The sequence below is a fragment of the Marmota marmota genome, unplaced genomic scaffold (assembly GCF_001458135.2).
Source record: "Marmota marmota marmota unplaced genomic scaffold, marMar, whole genome shotgun sequence".
NCBI lineage: Eukaryota > Metazoa > Chordata > Mammalia > Rodentia > Sciuridae > Marmota > Marmota marmota.
The window spans coordinates 1,256,665-1,274,350 of NW_025999896.1; the positions used below are offsets into that span (position 1 = coordinate 1,256,665).

The window sequence follows — 17,686 nt, forward strand, 5'->3', positions numbered from 1 at the left end:
CCCCCCCCCCCCATCTGAATTCCCCTTCCCTGATAATTGCCATCCTTCGACACAGGGCCAGCAACCATGGCATCAGCCTGCAGGAGATACCCGCTGAGCGGCGCCAGAAGCTGGAGAAGGCGAGGCCTGGCCAGTTCTCCTAGAAGTGAGGCCTTGCCAGGACAGGTGCAAGCTCTTCCCTCAGTCTCCTGGACCACACACTTATGTGAGATACTTCCTAGGAGACAGGTGCCTCTTTGCTAGCCTAAAGGTCTAGCACCGTCTGAAGAAAGTCCCACCTAAGCCAGGTGTCCTAATCCATCTCTGATTTAGTAAACCCAGGCTGGTTCCTTGGATTTACCCTGGGAGGAAAGCATTTGCTGCAGGGATACTGGTTCAGTAGGTCTGCACTAGTCCAGGAATCCAGGTTTAGGGAATCCTGTAATTGTGACCATGTGTCACTTCTCTGACCCTACCCTTCACAAACAGCACCTACCAGGCCTCCCTAGGACACTTGGCCATGTATTGCACAAGAGACAGAACTCTAGGGGGCAACATTGGCCAGAGGACAGTGTGAAAGTTATCCCTGGAGTTCTGTTAAAGCAGAGACCTGCTCACTGCCCTCCTTGGAAAACTTCTGACCATGACCGTCCCCTTCCTAGGTGAGTCCCCATGACCCTTTTTCTCCCTCTGAGACATTCATCTTTCCCTCAGGATTATTCTGGAAGATGTTTTTCCTGGAAGTTGCTGCTATAGGTGACCTAAAGTCTGACTAAGAACTGGCTTCTGTCCAGCTCTGCCTCCAAGGATTCTGAGCCTTTACAAGAGCCAGCTGCAAACCAGCCTTGGAAAAGTCTCATGCACTCTCCAAGCTCGGATTCCACCCAATGGTGGAATGAAGGGGGGCCTAAGTGATTTTCAGCACCCCCGTGGCCCTGATAGTTGGGCTTTAGAATGGCTGGCCTTGGGATATTGGACACTGTGGCATGTGGCCCCAAGCCCAAATGATCCTGAGCCCATCAGGAGATTATGGGTGGGGCATTCCCCATTTTCCAGAGCCCCTCTAGGCTCCAGGAAGGAGGATCCATAGTTGGATGCCCTGGAGTGGAGGCATTGTGTGTTGTGTCCAGGCTTGGGTTGTTGTGTGGTGTGGGGAGGTCATGGCTTCTGTTTAGCCTCAAGCCTCATTTTCATTTTCATTGCTCCCTTTTCAGAAACTGGTTCCTTATCCAGTGGGCAAAACCAAGTCACTTACCCAAGTGCAGAGGAACATTTACTTCAATGCTTTGGGGAAAGAAAATTAAACTGCACCAAACTTTTACTAACCAGAAAACCTGAGGAATAGTCATATTCTCTGTTTTTTTGTTTTGTTTTGTTTTGTATCAGGGATTGAACCCAGGGGCATTTAACCAGTGAGCCACATCCTCAGCCCCTTCTTTTTTATTCTTTATTTTGAGATAGGGTCTCACTAAGTTTGCTTAGGGCCTCCCTAAGTTGCTGAGGTTGGCTTTGAACTTGCTATCCTCTTGCCTCAGCCTCCCCAGGTGCTACAATTACAGGCCTGCACCACCATCATATTCTGTTTAACTGGGTGCTACTGAAAAGCCAGTTGGACAGAAAATTCCTTCTGCTTAGATCTTCGTTACAAATGTCAATGCTCAGTCTTGGCAAGTCCCTAGCTGAAATTTCCTCTGGTGTTCCAGAGCCTAGGCTTTGGCATGTTTGACTCTTGGTGTCATTTGCTGTTGCCACACACCCTGGAAGAAATTAGCAGCAGCTGTAACCACCCACTAGGTAGACAGCATGCATCCCTTGGAGGTGTGCAATCAGAACAGGAGATGTTAGTAAACAAGGATGTGGCAGTCAGAGGGAATTCCTAGGTGGAAAGATGAACCAAGTCCTTACTGGGAAAATATTGGCTGATGGGCCAGCAGCATCAGCATCACCTGGGAGTTTGTTAAAATGTAGAAATTTTTGGTCCCAAATCTACTGAATCAGAATCTGCATTTTAATAAGATCCCTCAAAATATTTTAGGCACACTAAAATTTATGAAGCATAACAGCAGTCAATGATTGTAGGATTCCTTAACTCTTAGAATCTTCAAGATTTCATTAAAAATGAGGCTAGAAACGAGCTAGTAGAATTGCTTTGACTGACTTATGGGGTATTTTTGTTTTGAGTTAACACTTAAAAATCAAATTTAAATCACTTGTTTGGGGATGGGGATCCTGCTACCTTACTCATTCTGGCCTCAACTCAAGGTCCTTCTGTCTCAGTCTTCCCAGTATCTGGGATTCCAGGTATAGGACACTGTGCCCAGCTATACCAAATCAGTACTTTAAAAATATAAAGCCAGATGTGGTGGTGCATGTCTGTAATCCGGTGACTTGGGAGGCTGAGGCAGAGGATCACCAGTTCAAGGCCAACCTCAGCAGTGCAACTTAGATGCTGTCTCAAAAATAAATAAATAAGGTCTAGAGGTGTAGCTCAGTAGGAGAGTGTCCCTGGGTTAAAATACCCAGTACAAAAAAATAAACAAAAAAAGTATACAGTCATTCTTTGATATCCACAGGGGATTGGTTCCACGACTCCCATTACCAAAATCCTCGGATGCTCAAATCCCTTACATAATATGATATAGTATTTGCATAGAACCTATGAATATTCTGTATACTTTAAGTCATCTCTAGATTACTTATAATATTCAATACAATGTAAATGCTCTGTAAATACTTGATTTACTGTATTGTTTAAGAAATAAACAAGACAAGAAAAAGTCTGTCCATGGTCAGTACAGATGCAACCATTATAGGCCTAACTACATAGTCCAAGATCCACCAGGGGTTGAATCTGTGACTGCAGCATCCAAGGATATGCAGGACCAACTATAACAGAGTTCCCTCTTCTGAAATCAGAATCAGCAGGTGGGGCTTGCATCACCCCTAGCAACATTCTGCAGGAGCTAAGGAGCAACAATAGGTTTAATCCGGGGCTTCACACTTCAGTTCTCACAGTCCCTACAGCCTCCAAAACATCAAGATTTTTGGAACATTTCCTACATCTGGCACCTGTAGACCTTGAGTTAGGACTCCAGGAGCAGTAGATGTTAGAATGACAGATGCTCTTGAAGGTTGCTTTGCCTTTTTTTTTTTTTTTAATTGATGGTTGGGGGGATTCCTTTTCTTTCCTAAAGATAACAAAAGAATTTATCAGAAATAGTAAATCCAGCATTTATAAGTTCTGGTTACCTAAGCTGGTGACACTTATAGTGAATAATTTAGTGCAATTAAAAAAACATTTTCAACTACATTCAAAGATGATGGATTAAAGATTAAAACAAGAAAAACCTAACATGCACACATACACATTTTTTTTAAATTATTTACATTGTTAAGTATCTCCCTCAAGATTTTCTCTGAACTTAGGTCCCAGAATTAGAGGGCAGATTCCTGACAGTGTGGACCTGATAGTGTGGCTGTAGCTCTCAGTCTCCTGCTCTTTCCTTCCTCCCCCACTTCCTCTTCCTCTATCCCTCCTTTCTGTTCTGCTAGGGCCTAGGGTGGTTAATGGTGTATGATTCAGAAAGCCTCAAGAAAGTCATCCAGGGTTAGGTGCTGGAAGATTGGCTTGGGCAGGCCTGTGCAGGGCACCCAAGAAGAGGAGGAGGAGGAGGGAGCTGGGTCTTAAACCCCACCTCAGGGTAGAGGTGGAATGGACAGGAGTCAGCAGGTCCCTTCATACCTTTGACTCAGCCTCATTCCCAGGCCAGCTGGGATCTCAAATAACTGGATATGATGGGGCTGAGGCCTGGGATCATCCCCCAACCAGAATCCAAAGAGTCAGTTGGAGAAGAGAAGGGGAAAGATTGAGCTTCACCGTCCTCTCTGTCCCTCAGTCTCCTTTCTCTATCCCTTTTTGTGTCTTTCCTCTAACTCTGCTGTCTCTCTAGCCCCAGGCCCCTTTCAACAGTTTCTCCCTGCCTTTCTCTGCCATTTCCCCCATTTCTGTGACACTTTTTTTCCTGGGCCTAGTCCAATTATCAATCTTAGAGTTCTACTGACTTCCTTCCCAGTTCCCCACCCTGTTGCTCTTAGAGTCTGGGCAACTCCCAGCCTGTGAGCACCTGGCCTGGTCACTGGCACTCCCTACCTTCACATGTGTTTACACTTCCTTTGCCAGCTGGCCTGCACCAGGAACCCACATTTGGGGCTATCCTTGCCTTGGGAGGGCTCTGAGGCTGGGACCATTATGGCCAAAGAGGGACCTCCGGTAGCAGTTGCTTTGAACCCACAGCATGTCTCTGGACTCACATGGCGCCTTTTCTTTGTGCTACTCCTGGGGTCTGGGCCCTGTTACCCATTCCCACCTGGACCCCAGGTACCTTCCTTTGGGGAGGTGGGGTGAGCTGCTCCTTGCCAGGGATTTGTGACACTAAATTGTAGGGCTATATTCACCAAGATCTTCTGAACATTGCAGTGGGGACACCAGGCTATGTGCCATTGTGTTTGGGTCCTAGGATATTAAGAGTTGAAATAAAGGTGTACTCTCTTTCATGGTGTGTGGTGCTTTTGGCCTCAAGGGTGATCTGATCAGAACACCCCCACTTCTGGACTGCTTAAACCCTGGCATTGTTACTTGAGTCCTAGACCAGAGGCCAATTCTGAGGATCTCAACAAATCATATCTGTCCTTTAGCCCCAAAAAACCAAATGGAAAAAAGTAATGGTGAAAAGCAGGAAAGGAACTTTAATCACTGTATCTGTCCTGGGAAGGCAAAGGGGACCCGTGTTTCCAGCCGTGGCCTCAGGGGTACTGACATGAGCTTCCAGATTATATAGACAAGGGGACCAGAAATACACATGGCCAGGCAGTCTTGGTCACACTGTGGTCTGATTGATTATTATCTCAAGATCAGTCAGGTGGACAAAAATAAAGTTGTTGGCTATAAGAAAATTGCTGTGGCCTGTGGGGTGATTTAGACTTATTGCAAGGTGTTTATTGATCAGAACTGTTCCTACAGTCCAAGATAACTCAGAGCAAAGAAACGGATACAAAATGGAAGCAAAGATGCCAAATTTTTCATCCTGCTTTTAGTTATTCATTGGATACTTTTTCAGGTGCAAATGAAGAATCAGTGTTTTTAGCAAAAGCAGCCTCTAAATCCTTGTCACAGCATTGCCAGGGAAGGTTTCAGAATGGGCAAACCCTAGAGATGACTGTGCAGGGAAGGGTAAGCAGGGACTCGCAGCCCCAGGCTGTTAGAGGAGTCTCTGAGCTCCTCTTCTCAAGAGGTCTGCTCTGAAGGCAGCAGGCAGGGAAGCCTCAGGACTCTCGGGCTCTGGAAAAGACCAAGGTCTCAGGCTCTGAAAGTAGATGACATGGTTTCATCCTTTGACCTTAGGCATAAGATAGGAAGGAAGAAAGAAAAAGGCAGAGCTTGTCTATGACCATGATCCATGACCTATGGAAGCCAGAGTTGAGATTGAAAGAGCAGGGCCCCCAAATGGAGAAGGTGATGTCTACTGATCTCTGATAGGACCTCACCAACAATCACCCACCACCTCCAGCCCTTCAGAGACAGCTTCTGGTGATTAGAACAGAATAGACCACCCAAAGCCACCCATGAGTGACTAGCCCATAAAATTTCTTGGAGATCCCTGTTTCTATTCCAGGCCTCAAACTTTCAATTGTCCTACTTCAGTCTCCTGAGTGGGATTATATGCATGTGCCTCTGTGCCTGGCTCTAGGCCTGATATTCCTGACATGATGACTTATGATGAATATCCATCCTGCTGGATGGTGAGAAAGTGTCTTTTCCCCTTGCTCAAGACCTGTGGAACTGGGTAGAACTGATTCCTGACTTTCTCTCTCTCAGCCCAACCAAATTATTCCATTCCTTTGGACATGGAAATTGCATCAAGGACCAGCAGGTAACCTGGGCTGCAAATGAAGTTCAGTGGTAAGATGTTGCTGGAAGTCATGGGAAGCAGTTGTCTCTTTTCTCTGGGGTTGCTGAGGGCATGGGACCTTGATGGATCTTGCTGTCACAAAGGCAGAGATCAGAATGGGCAGAGGGAGAAAGATTAAATCCTGACTGCCACTGTTTGAGCTTCCATACCTGACTGGCCTGAAGCCAGATCCAGCTGGGAAGTTAATGAGGGCTTTCTTTTCTTTGTAGCCTGAGGTGTCCTGATACTCCCTAAAAGTGTTAGACCAGGACGAAAGAAAAGACCACTGACTCCAATTAAAATCAAATTAAAGCAAGCTTATTATTTCGACCAGCTGGGCTGCCTCTCCCTCCCAAAACGGCGGGAACAAGACAGCCCCCCAGCTTTCCTGCAGCCCAGCTTTATAGCCCAGAAAGTTACACAAAGGGGCGGTTACAGATAACAGAACTCTGACAAGCATCACACTAATGGTAGTTTACATTTTTTTGCTGGCCCCAACATAAGAATTTATGAGGACCATTAGAGCCTCAGAGAGGGTGGTTGTCTGGCCAGGGAAGGCCAAGATTTGTGAGGTGTCACTAAGGTTTCAGAGAGGGCTGCTATCTGGTCAGAGAGCCAGGCATGGGTGAGTTCAAGGCACGGGCAGGCATTCCAAGCAGGTTCAGAATTTGCAGTAATTTATAGTAAAGCCGAAATTATCTTTTCATGGCTTTGTGGCGAGATGCCCAATTTTAAGAAAAGATCAGGTTGGGTCTATCAAAAGGATTGAGGAAAGCATTGGGGGTTTAATGAGAAAGAAGAGAACCACGGTTGGGGAGGAGAGAGGGGTTGAAAGGTGAATGACCAACAGAAGATGGTCATCAAGTACTGACTCTATCCAGAGTGGGCCAGATCCCTTGCCCTATAGCACGACTGTTCCATTTCTAGGAAACCTGAGCATGGGAAGGTCAGGAGCTGAGGTAGGTCAGGAGCTGGAGTGAGAAAATCAGCACAGCATATAATCCTTGTCAGGACACTTGTCCTGGATCATCATTTATAAGTCAGAGGGAATGATGCAACCAAGAGTGGCGCAATCTGCTAAGCTTACAACAGCACTGTGTTGACATTTTTATGAGTGAAATGGTCAGACTTTGACAGAGGATTTGGGGTGGAGATCGATGTCTCTCCCTGATCCTAGAACTGGAAAGGGAGTAGAAGAATTGGGTAGAACAGCTGTTATGTCTGCGAAGCCTAGCATCTTGCAGGGCGGGGTGATTTGCGACAAGTTGGAGACTCACCCATCCAAACTAAGACGGTTTTGTCCATTTTACTGGGGACATTCCACCTCACCACGCACACCTGAGTCTGAGTGTCTGGCTCTGGACCCAGAGAAGGGTCTTTTACCCAAGCATCTATCTCCTCTGCTCACCAGGAACATTGATCCCATCATTCAAAAGTACAACCCCACCCACCATCTCTGGTTCTCACACAAACCATTTTGCACAGAAATGAGGTTTCCAGCAGAGAACTGACTTGTCAAAGGATACTCGTCTGGCAAATGTTGGGATGAGGAAGCAAATTCTGGGCACATTCTGACTCTGGGTCTCAGGTGACTCTGGGTCTCAGGTGGCTCTCTCCAGGATGTGCTGGAAATGTGTCCCTTTCAAGCAGTTTTCTTGCTTCGTGGCACCTGGATTCTTTTTTTTGCAAAGAGTACAATTGAAACTCCACGTTAATATCCATGCAATCAGGTTATTGGAGGGTTTGACTTGGTGGAATGTGAACAGCATTTCTCCAATCACTGTTTCCAGAAATCCAATCCAGTTGTGAGTTGCAATCCCTCACATGCTTGAAGTGCCTGTTTCTCACTTCACCTGCCAGGAACCCAAGGGGGAAGTTTGTGTCTGTTCCTTCATACCTCCTCCCACTCTGGCTACCTGCTTAGGAGAGGAGGGATCTTGTGAGGAGTACCATTTGATTCTCAGACCCCTGATCCCTAGATCTTCCCCCCAAAGTAAGTAACATGATGGAAGGCTTAACTGGTCATCTCTTGGTGCGGAAATTCCCCTGATCTGTCTTTGGCTCAGTTGCTACTATCCCTGAGAGGCCATCCCTGCCCAGTTGAGGCATGTGTAGGGTATGTTCCTCCTGAAGTGAAAAAGAGACTTCATGTTTCCTTACTGTAAGTCCCCCTACCTAATTTTGAATAGTCATCCCTCAATATTCTTGGGGGATTGATTCCAGGACCCAAAATCTAAGGATGCTCATCATGACATAATATTGCATGCTTTCTTACTCATACAGATCCCCCTGTATATTTTAAATAACCTCTTGATGACTTATAATACCTCATGCAATGTCCATGCTATGTAAACAATTATTATCGTGTATTGTTTAAGGAATAATTACAAAGGGAAAAAATCTCTGTATTTTCAGTATAGATGCAAATCTTTTTCCCCAAATATTTTTAATTGGAAGTTGGTTGACTCTATAGATGCAGAATTTTGGATGCAGGACACAGAGGGCCAACTGTATAGATTTTCTTTTTTTAAGTAATGGGAAATGAACCCAGGGGCACTTTACCAATGAGCTACTTCACTGGTACCTTCTTTTATTTTAAGACAGAGTCTTTGTAAGTTGCCTGGACTGGCCTCAAACTTGTGATCCTCCTGCCTTAGCCTTTCCAGTAGCTGGGATTACAGGTGTGTGTTATCGTACCTGGCTGTATTCTTTCTCTTAAAGAACATCTTCAAAAATGGACTAGCTTCAGGTCTCTACACTTGGATCTACCCCCTCTCCCTGGATGTGGTTCCCTGAGGTTGGTTTCAGCCTCACCCCAGTTTTCTTCATCATTGAGGACCCCCAGAAGAAAACAGTTATGTCTCTCTCTAGACGTGCCATCTCTTTCTGTATCCTATGGCTGCCTGGGAAGCCCAGGGAGAACTGGCAGTGGTCCAGCTTCAGCTTGCCCTCTGACTTCTTCCTCTCTCTGAGAAGCCAGGGGAACTGTCCAGCTCCTCACCCTCTCAGGAAACAGGGAGCTGAGCTGGGGCCACCTCCATCTTCTTCCCAGCCTTCTGTGCTGTGATCCCTACTTACTGTGCTCTGTGGCTGGGAATGAGATGCCCATCTCCTGCTCTCGAAGGCTCCTCCATCCTAGATAAGTGATTCTTCCAGACAGTTGCCACTTGGTGTTTGTTGGGAGAAGAGTTGCCTTCATTGCAGATGCTGCCTCCCACCCACTTCAGCTCTCTCCACCTGCTCCCCACTGCACCCTGCAGTCCCTACTGGGTGGCCTGAAAAATGGGCAATGGGTGTTGGGAGTACATATTACAACAGGGCCAGAAGCCCTGGGGATGGTGGAAAGGTGGGGCCATCTGGAACACTGTTTGCTCTCTAGAACGTGAAGTGCTTAGTTCTTAATCATGGGGCCCTATTTCTAATTCTGTGTCTACAGGAAAATTTTCATTTGATACCTTATTATAGCAAACCAATATTCCAACTGCCCTCTGTATCTGCTAATTCCAAATCCTTAGATTCAACAAATGACAGATTGAAAACATTGGTGAATGGGCTGGGGTTGTGGTTCAGTGGTAGAGCACTTGCCTAGCACGTGCAAAGCATTGGATTCTATCCTCAGCACCACATAAAAATAAATAAAGAAAACAAAGTTATTATGTCTATCTACAACTAAAAATATAAAAAAGAAAATATTGGTAAAAATTTTTACATTCCTACTCATGTATATCATGTAGTTAGTTCTATCTGTATATATACATATATCTGTACTAAATTTGCACAGACTTTTTTTCTTTTTTTTTTTAGAGAGAGAGAGAGAATTTTAATATATATATATATTTTTTAGTTTTCGGTGGACACAACATCTTTGTTTGTATGTGGTGCTGAGGATCGAACCTGGGCCGCACTCATGCCAGGCGAGTGCGCTACCACTTGAGCCATATCCCCAGCCCCCAGACTTTTTTCTTGTCATTATTCCCTAACCAATACAGAGTGACAACTATTTAGGAAGTATTGATATTGTATTAGGTATTATAAGTCATCTAGAAATGATTTAAAGTATTCAGGAGAATGTAGGTTATATGTAAATACTATGCCACTTTATATAATGAATTGCATGTACTTGGGTTTTGGTATCCATGGAGGGAGTGGGTCTTAGAATCAGTCCCCTGTAGCTACTGAGGAGATGACTATGTGCATCTTATGAATGGGTGACCCAGTCAGCATGGGTTGTTAACATACACTTTTTGGATTTCTTCTCGGCAGTGCTGGGGATTAAACCCAGGACCTCTGGGATGCTAGGCAAGTGCTCTACCACTGAACTACTGAGTTACATCCCAGTACCTTCTTTTATTTACCTTTGAGACAGGGTCTCACTAAGTTGCTGAGGCTGGCCTCAAATTTGTGGTCCTCCTGCCTCATCCTCCCAAGTAGCTGGGATTACAGGCTGTACCACCAAGCCTGTCTCTTAACACACACCATTTTTAAAAATGCAAAAAAAAAATAGTAATTTCTCTTTTACACCACAAAACCCTTATGATCTTTTCATCTTGACCCACTGTGACCAAATGTGGTCCATTTGGTCAGAATGTGCTTATGACTGAGCTCAACAACTGGATTTCCCTCCCCACCATCACCTCACCCAAACCACCAAGCCAAGCAAATAAATGTCCACCTACTTGGTGGCCTTGCCTCACCACCATTCCCTTTATTATTTGCCCTGTAAGTAATCTCCTAGGCCTCTCCCAAGGTCCTGAGCACCCACTCCCAAGCTGTGTGTCTATTAGGACATCCCTGTTACCACCATTAATATACAGTCTGACTTGAGGCCACATGGGTTCTCATGCATGTCACTGGAAGGTGACTCCCCTCAGTCTCTGGGGTCACCTCTCCTAAGGTTTTAACTTTATCCCATGATGGATGGGCATCCAGCACTCCTGCCATACTCCTGCTGAGGGTGGGGAGTTGAAACAAGACCTGAGGGACTGCATACATGGCATTAAGAGTTCATGGTGAAAGACTCCAGACAAACTTCACCAAAGGAGACAAGGAGGAACCAGTATTGAGCACTTGGTCCTCAACACTGCTACCAAGGGATGACCGGACTTAATAGGTGTCTCTGTGGAATCCCAGATCTCCCAGGTCTTTAGCCTCCCAGGTCCAGAATCCCTGGGTATGGAGACCTTGAGGGAAGGGCCACTCTGCAGTGTCTGGTGTTCACAGACCTCAAGAGCACAGCAGGCAGCACTGGAGGACACCAAGAAGCTGAACATGGACACCTGGAGATATCCCAGGCAAGCAGATGATCAGGGAAGGTCCAGAAGGGTCAGAGGGACCTGCTGGCAGCTCTGAGACCTGTTCAGTGATTGTTGGAGACAAGGGCCACTTCCCTCCACAACACCAGCCAAAGCTGACTGAGGTCTTAGATGAATTGCATTTGTCTGACAGAACACAGATAAGGAAACTGGCAGACAGCTTTGAAAAAGCATCACCCAGGGCTGGGAAGCTCCCAAATGCATGATTCTTATTTTCTCTAATATGACTCAGCAGGCCTACTGCAGGGGCTGGGCTGGAAAAGGGGGCTCAACCAGGCGCATCCAGGGTAAGACAGCGTAGCAGGAATATTTAGGGTGTTGGGGAGGAAGTGCTTTAGTACCTTAGTTTAGAAGGGCCCTCTTTTATCTTTTTCATCTTTTATCCTTTTTAAAAAATATTTTCAGCTGGGCTGGGGTTGTGGCTCAGCAGTAAAGCACTCATCTAGCATGGGTGAGGCCCTGAGTTCGATCCTCATCACCACGTACAAATAAATAAAGTAAAGGTGTTATGTTCACCTACAACTAAAAAATACCTATGTGTGAGTATATACATATATATAAAATATTTTTACTTGTAGATGGACACAATACTTTTATTTATTTATTTATTTTTTAATATTGTGCTGAGGATCGAACCCAGCGCCTCACACGTGCTAGGCAAGTGCTCTACCACTGAGCCACAACTCTAGCACCCCCAGCCCTCTTTTATCTTTAAAACAAATCTTTTGTGTGTATGGTGCTGGGGACTGAACTCAGTACCTTGAGAATACTAGGCAAGAACTCTACCACTGAACTATACCAACACTAACTAGTTTAAAATTCACCTCCTATAAGAAGCCTTCCTTGAATTATATAGGGAATATTTATTGCTTGGGGTTTTTGGATACCCAGAAATAATCTCCCCACAACCTCTCAATTCATCAGCGTCACTCTCTTGGCTGTGGTGGACACAGCCAGCCTGGCAGCTTCTGACTTCCCCGCACCGCATACAGGTAATGGGACCAGGGGTGGATCCCTGTACTAAAATGGGTCATGAGAACCCTGTGCTGGAGAACTGGACTGGAATGAAGACACTCCTTATTTTTTCTTTTTAAGTTTTTTATTTATTTATTTTCTGAGACCGGGTCCTGCTAAGTTGCCCAGTTTGGCCTTGAATTTGTGATCCTCCTGCCTCAGTCTCCAGAGTAGTTGGAATGCCAGGTGTGGGCCACTCTCAGATAGGTATCTTAAACAGAGAACATAGAAACACAAGATGCTGTTGCAGCCATTTTCTGCTGTGTGAACCTGGGACCCGAAAGAACTGGGAGGAAGAGGAAAAGGGAAAGAGAAAGAGGACAAAATAGATGTGCAAAGAGAGAGAGATGGAGAGAGCACATTTCCTCAGTTCTCACAATGGTCCAAGCCCTGTCTCTAGGCTGTCCCTGAGTTCTGACTCTACCTTTGGTCTTATATTCTTATAATAACACATTCTCCTTTTCACTCAAGTTCTCTCTAGTGAATATCTATTACTTCTACATTAACGGTCCTAATTAACCCACTCTTCCCAGTCTCTAAAGTAGGCACTGCAGTCTTGTCTCCCTTCTGTTATGGATCCACCTTTGCCCAGGGCCATATCTTGCCTTGAGGGTGACACTTGATCCTTCCTTCCTCTTTCCTTTCTTCCTTCATTTCATTCTTTCTTTTCCTTCTTTTTTTTTTTAATAAAAGGAAAACAACTGTTATACAACTATCTTCAGGTTTATCCAATTTTACAGTTTATGTTCACATAGATAATTCTAGATGTTTAAGAAAGGGATCCATTATTATAGTTTGAAGAGGTCAAGATGAAAGGTTTTGCTTTTGCTATAAGGGTTTTTGTTTGGTTGGTTGGTTTGGTACTGGGGATTAAACCCAGGGGCGTTTACCATTGAGCTACCTCTCCAGCTGTTTTTATTTTATTATTTTCTTTCATTTTGAGACAGGTTCTCACTAAATTGCTGACACTGGCCTTGAACTTGCAGTCCTCCTATCTCAGCCTCCTGAGTCCCTGGGATTATAGGTGAAGCCAGATTTGAGGATAGTAGTTAGTGTAGTTAGGTAAATCAGGTCTAATATCGAATAAGATAAATAAAATGGAGGCCATTATAGAGAATGGAGTGCAGGAAAGCAGAGTAGCACTTAGGGAAATTGAAATGTTAATGTCCCCAAGGCCGGGAACCCATCCTAAGGAACTATTAATGAAGCAGCTCACAGCAAGCAGCAAAGTGCTAATCAAAAAACGACCCCAGGCCCTTTCTGCCCAGATTACTCCTTCAGCCCACCCATCTCCCACCTTTTGGGCCTTCCCACCTGCATTCTATCACTGCAAGATAAAGGGAAATAAAGGACATGAATGTGGGAAAGCTGAAAGAAGACCTTAGCTATAAAAGAGGGAAGACCTCTCCCTTCCACGGATTCCGCCCTTTGGGTCCCCTTCTTCCTCCGAGCAAAAGTCTTTTCTGCTGTCCTTTAATAAAGCTTCTACTTTCCACTCTTCACTTGCCTCTGCTTGCTTCTCTGGTGATATACTTCAGTATTCGGGGAAGAAGGACTGTCACCGGTAAACAGCAGTAACACAGGCATAAGCCACCGTGCCCAGCACTGCTTTGCTATATGGTTTTAAAGTCATGGTATTTGCTATAAGGTGTTAAAGCTCCAAATGAAACAATGGTTCTCCATTCTACGGGAGGAAATCTAACTGTCTTTCACTTCCAGCAGATCTTCAGCCACTCAGTCTCCATCATGGCACCTACTGACTACACACTATTAACTATGACACGTATCTGAATAACTGATCTGGTCCTTACCAGGTGTGTCAAAGAGACTGCTTTTTAGGATCCTATGATAAAGTGGTCCTTTATGGAAGGACATGCCTAAGCAGACACAGGTATATGCACACTTTATTTGTGCACAGACTCAACTAATGCACACTTTACTGCCAGTGAGAGTGACATTCATGGAGGGCAGAGAAGAATTATCATAATTTACTACCAGCACCAACAACCACATTGTGGTCCTCTACCAAAGGGAGTGGAGACCCCACACACTTCTCCTGACCACTTGTCTTCCAAGTAGGTAGGAGACTGAGTACAATCTGAGGAGAGCCAGAAAAGGTAGGCATATGTCAAGGAGCTGGGGGAGACACTATGCTTTGTCTTGTACGTCAACTACAATCAGTTGGTGGTGCCTGTCTAGAGTACTATGATGAGAAAGATTCTGAGGCCACTTCTGGGCTCAAGATTGCATGGATTGATTAGCAATGTCTTCCATGAGCATGGAATGGGAAGGGGCTGAATACCCACCATGTCACACATCTTTCCCTTCCCATACAACATTCAGCTACTTCCTCCCCTGCCATACTCTAAGACATACTTGTTGAATGAATATATGACCAGAACAATTATTTAAATGACCCACTTGGTGGGATGAGACAGGAATAGAAGATGTGAGGATTAGTGGGACAGAAGAGACTGAGGGGCACAATACTCCCAGTTCAGGAATCAAAGACATAGGTGTGCTGGCAGGTGGAGTTCACAAAGCACTTTTCTCACTTACATTGATTAATACCTGCTCATCTACAAAATTCAGGGTGACTATTCTTACCTGAGGAAGATTTCTCTGACCTGCCTGACTCCGTGGCTGCCTAAGCTGGACCTCTGGATTCTTCTGATTAAGAGGGTTTCTTCTGATTTAAATCAGGATTCTTCTGATTAAAAGGGATTCCATATTATTTTAAAGAAAAACTTTAGGTTTGTGTATCCAAAAAGAGTAGGTCTCCCCTCAGGCATGGCTGCATCCAGATGCTTACAAGAAGTATGTGTGTGTCGAATAGTGTGAAAATACTTTGTGTACAATAAATGACTTGAAAAAATGTGCTCTATATGGGTAATATAAAATGAATTGCATTCTGGCATCTTGTATAACAAATTAGAATAAATAAATAATTTAATAAAAAAGAGGGGTGTGTGTGTATGTGTGTGTGTGTGTGTGTATTATTCAGCAACATTTCCTCTGTATTCTTTATTCTCAGGTGGGATTCCCCCAAATGGTGACAGAAATGACCAGCAAGAGCTTAATGTTTTGCTTTATTTCATCATCTTAGCAACTCCTAATTAATGAAAGGCTTTAAAAGTACCTAGTGGCTTAGGAGGCTGAGGCAGGAGGTCGTGAGTTCAAAGCCAGCCTCAGCAACTTAGCGAGGCCCTAAGCAATTTAGTGAGACCCTACCTCTAAATAAAATATTAAAAAAGGGCTGGGGATGTGACTCAGTGGTTAAATATTTCTGGGTTCAATCCCCAGTACCAAAAAAAAAAATTATTTGAGCATGGTGGTGCACACCTGTATTTAGAGCTACTCAAGAGGTTGAGGCAGAAGGATCACAAGTTTGAGGCCAGTTAGACTTAGCAAAAGCCTGTCTTAAAATAAAAAAATAAAATAGGGCCTGGAGATGCACATCATGATAGAGTGCTTGCCTAGTAATGCACAAGGCCCTGGGTCCAACTACCAGCAAATATTATTATTATTATTATTATTATTTTTTTTTAGCTAGGCATGGTTGCATATGTCTATACCCAACTACTTAGGAGGCTATGGCAGGAGGATTGCAAATTAGAGGCCAACCTTGGCAATTTAACAAGACACTGTCTCAAAATAAAATGGAAAAGGTGGAGGTGTAGTTCAGTGGTAGAGCACTAACACGTGAGGCCCCAGTTCCATCCCCAATACAAAAATAAATAAATAAATAAATAAATAAATAAATAAATAAATAAAATAAGGCCACATCCCTGGACCAGTTCCCAAATTCTGCCTGAAACTGTTTGGGCAGAACTTGATCCTGGGCCTATCTTGCAGCCAGAGGATGAAGTCAGGGCCACTGAGCGGGCTGAGAATGGGGAAAGGTAATTCTTATAGGAAAGTAGGAACGTCCAATAGAAAAAGGGCTACACCACAGCCCTTTGGATTTTACCAAAATAAGAGGAATGGATACTGCCATCCACAAATTCTTACTTGTTCCCTTGGGCTGTGTTTTTTTCCCCATGAAATCAAGAGCTGCTAGTTAGCAAGGACTTGTTCTGTTTATCCTTTCGTCCCCAGCACCAAGCATAACAGACTCTTCTCAGTCGATGACTTTGCCCAGGTTTCATTGACAGGAAGGAGCTCACCTGTCATCCCTCTCCCCAGACTACAGACCATCTGCCACAGTACTGATCTGCACTAACCCATTGTCTGTTAAGATGCAAGGCGTGTCCCAATGCAAGCGTTGGAGTGTCCCTGCTCTGTTGTGAGTGGGGTTTCTTGTCCTCTCCTTCTGATACCTGCACCTAATATTTTCCTTATGAAACCACCTCCTGTGGTTTTGAAATGAAGTATCTCCCCAAGGCTCAGGTTCCTAATGAGCAATATTCAGAGGTGGGGCTTTGGGGAAGGGATTAGATAATGAGGCTTCTGATCTCATCTGTAGATTAATCTATCCATAGCTGAATAGATTTCTGGGAGGTGGTAGAGGCTATGGGAAGCTGATTGAAGGAAATAGGTCATAGGGGTGTGTCCTGGAAGGATATTTCTGGTCCCCAGACCCCGCCCCAACCTCTTTTTTGGGGGGATACTAAGGATTGGACCAAGGGTGCTTTGCACCTGAACCACATCCCCAGTCCTTTTTATTTATTTATTTTTTTAATTTTGAGATAGGATCTTACTAAGTTGCTGAGGGCCTCGTTAATTTGCTGAGGCTAGCCTCCTGAGTCGCTGGAATTCTCTTTTTCTTTCTCTGCTTCCCAGCTGTGGTGAGCTAACTGCTTCTCTCTGCTATATCCTCCTGCCATGATGTTCTACCTCACCTGAGGCCCAAAGCAATGGAGCCAATAGACCATGAACTGAAACTTTTGTAATAAATCTTTCCTCCTCTAAGTTGTTTTTCTCAGGTTTTTACATTTTAAATTTATTATTAGAGCATGATAGCTATTCATAGTTGGGTTCATTTTGACCAAATCATACATGCAAAGAATTTGATTTCAATTCCCACCCCCCTTTTCCTCCCCTCCTCCCTACCCCTTAGTCTCCTTCCGGTGCTCTGTTAGTCTTCCTTCTGCTCCTTGATTGATATATTTTTGATTGAAACTTTTTACATAAAGGTGAAATTCCCTTTGGTGCCTTTATATATGCAGACACCATGCTTTCATTAAATTCAATTCATATTTCCCCCCCCCCCTTTCCTATCCTTCCTCCCTCCTTCTATTTCTCTCTCCACTAGTCCACTGATCTTCCCTATATATTTGCGGTATCAGATCCCACCATCAACGCTGATTTCCTTCTCTTATTTTGCTCTAACTCCCAAGTGAGTGTTTTTCTCGGGTATTGATCACAGTGATAAAAAGCTAACACCACCCATTCTCATTCTCATCTGGGTGGTTTGGGTGGGACTGATTCCAT

General features: G+C 44.6%; 1 protein-coding gene across 3 annotated transcripts in view; it reads left to right on the forward strand.

Moving 5' to 3' along the window:
- Positions 1-1,312, forward strand: part of Gucy2d (guanylate cyclase 2D, retinal) — a 14,439-nt gene extending 13,127 nt beyond the window's left edge. Inside the window, exons 19-20 of one of the 3 annotated variants that reach the window (XM_048798022.1) lie at positions 56-165; positions 694-1,312. In XM_048798022.1, the coding sequence (XP_048653979.1) occupies positions 56-143 (88 nt within the window). In that variant the 3' untranslated portion in view covers positions 144-165; positions 694-1,312. Of the gene's footprint in view, positions 1-55 lie in introns of all 3 variants that reach the window. The other 2 variants (XM_048798023.1, XM_015504449.2) reach the window with 2 other exon arrangements.
- The last annotated feature ends 16,374 nt before the right edge of the window (positions 1,313-17,686 follow it).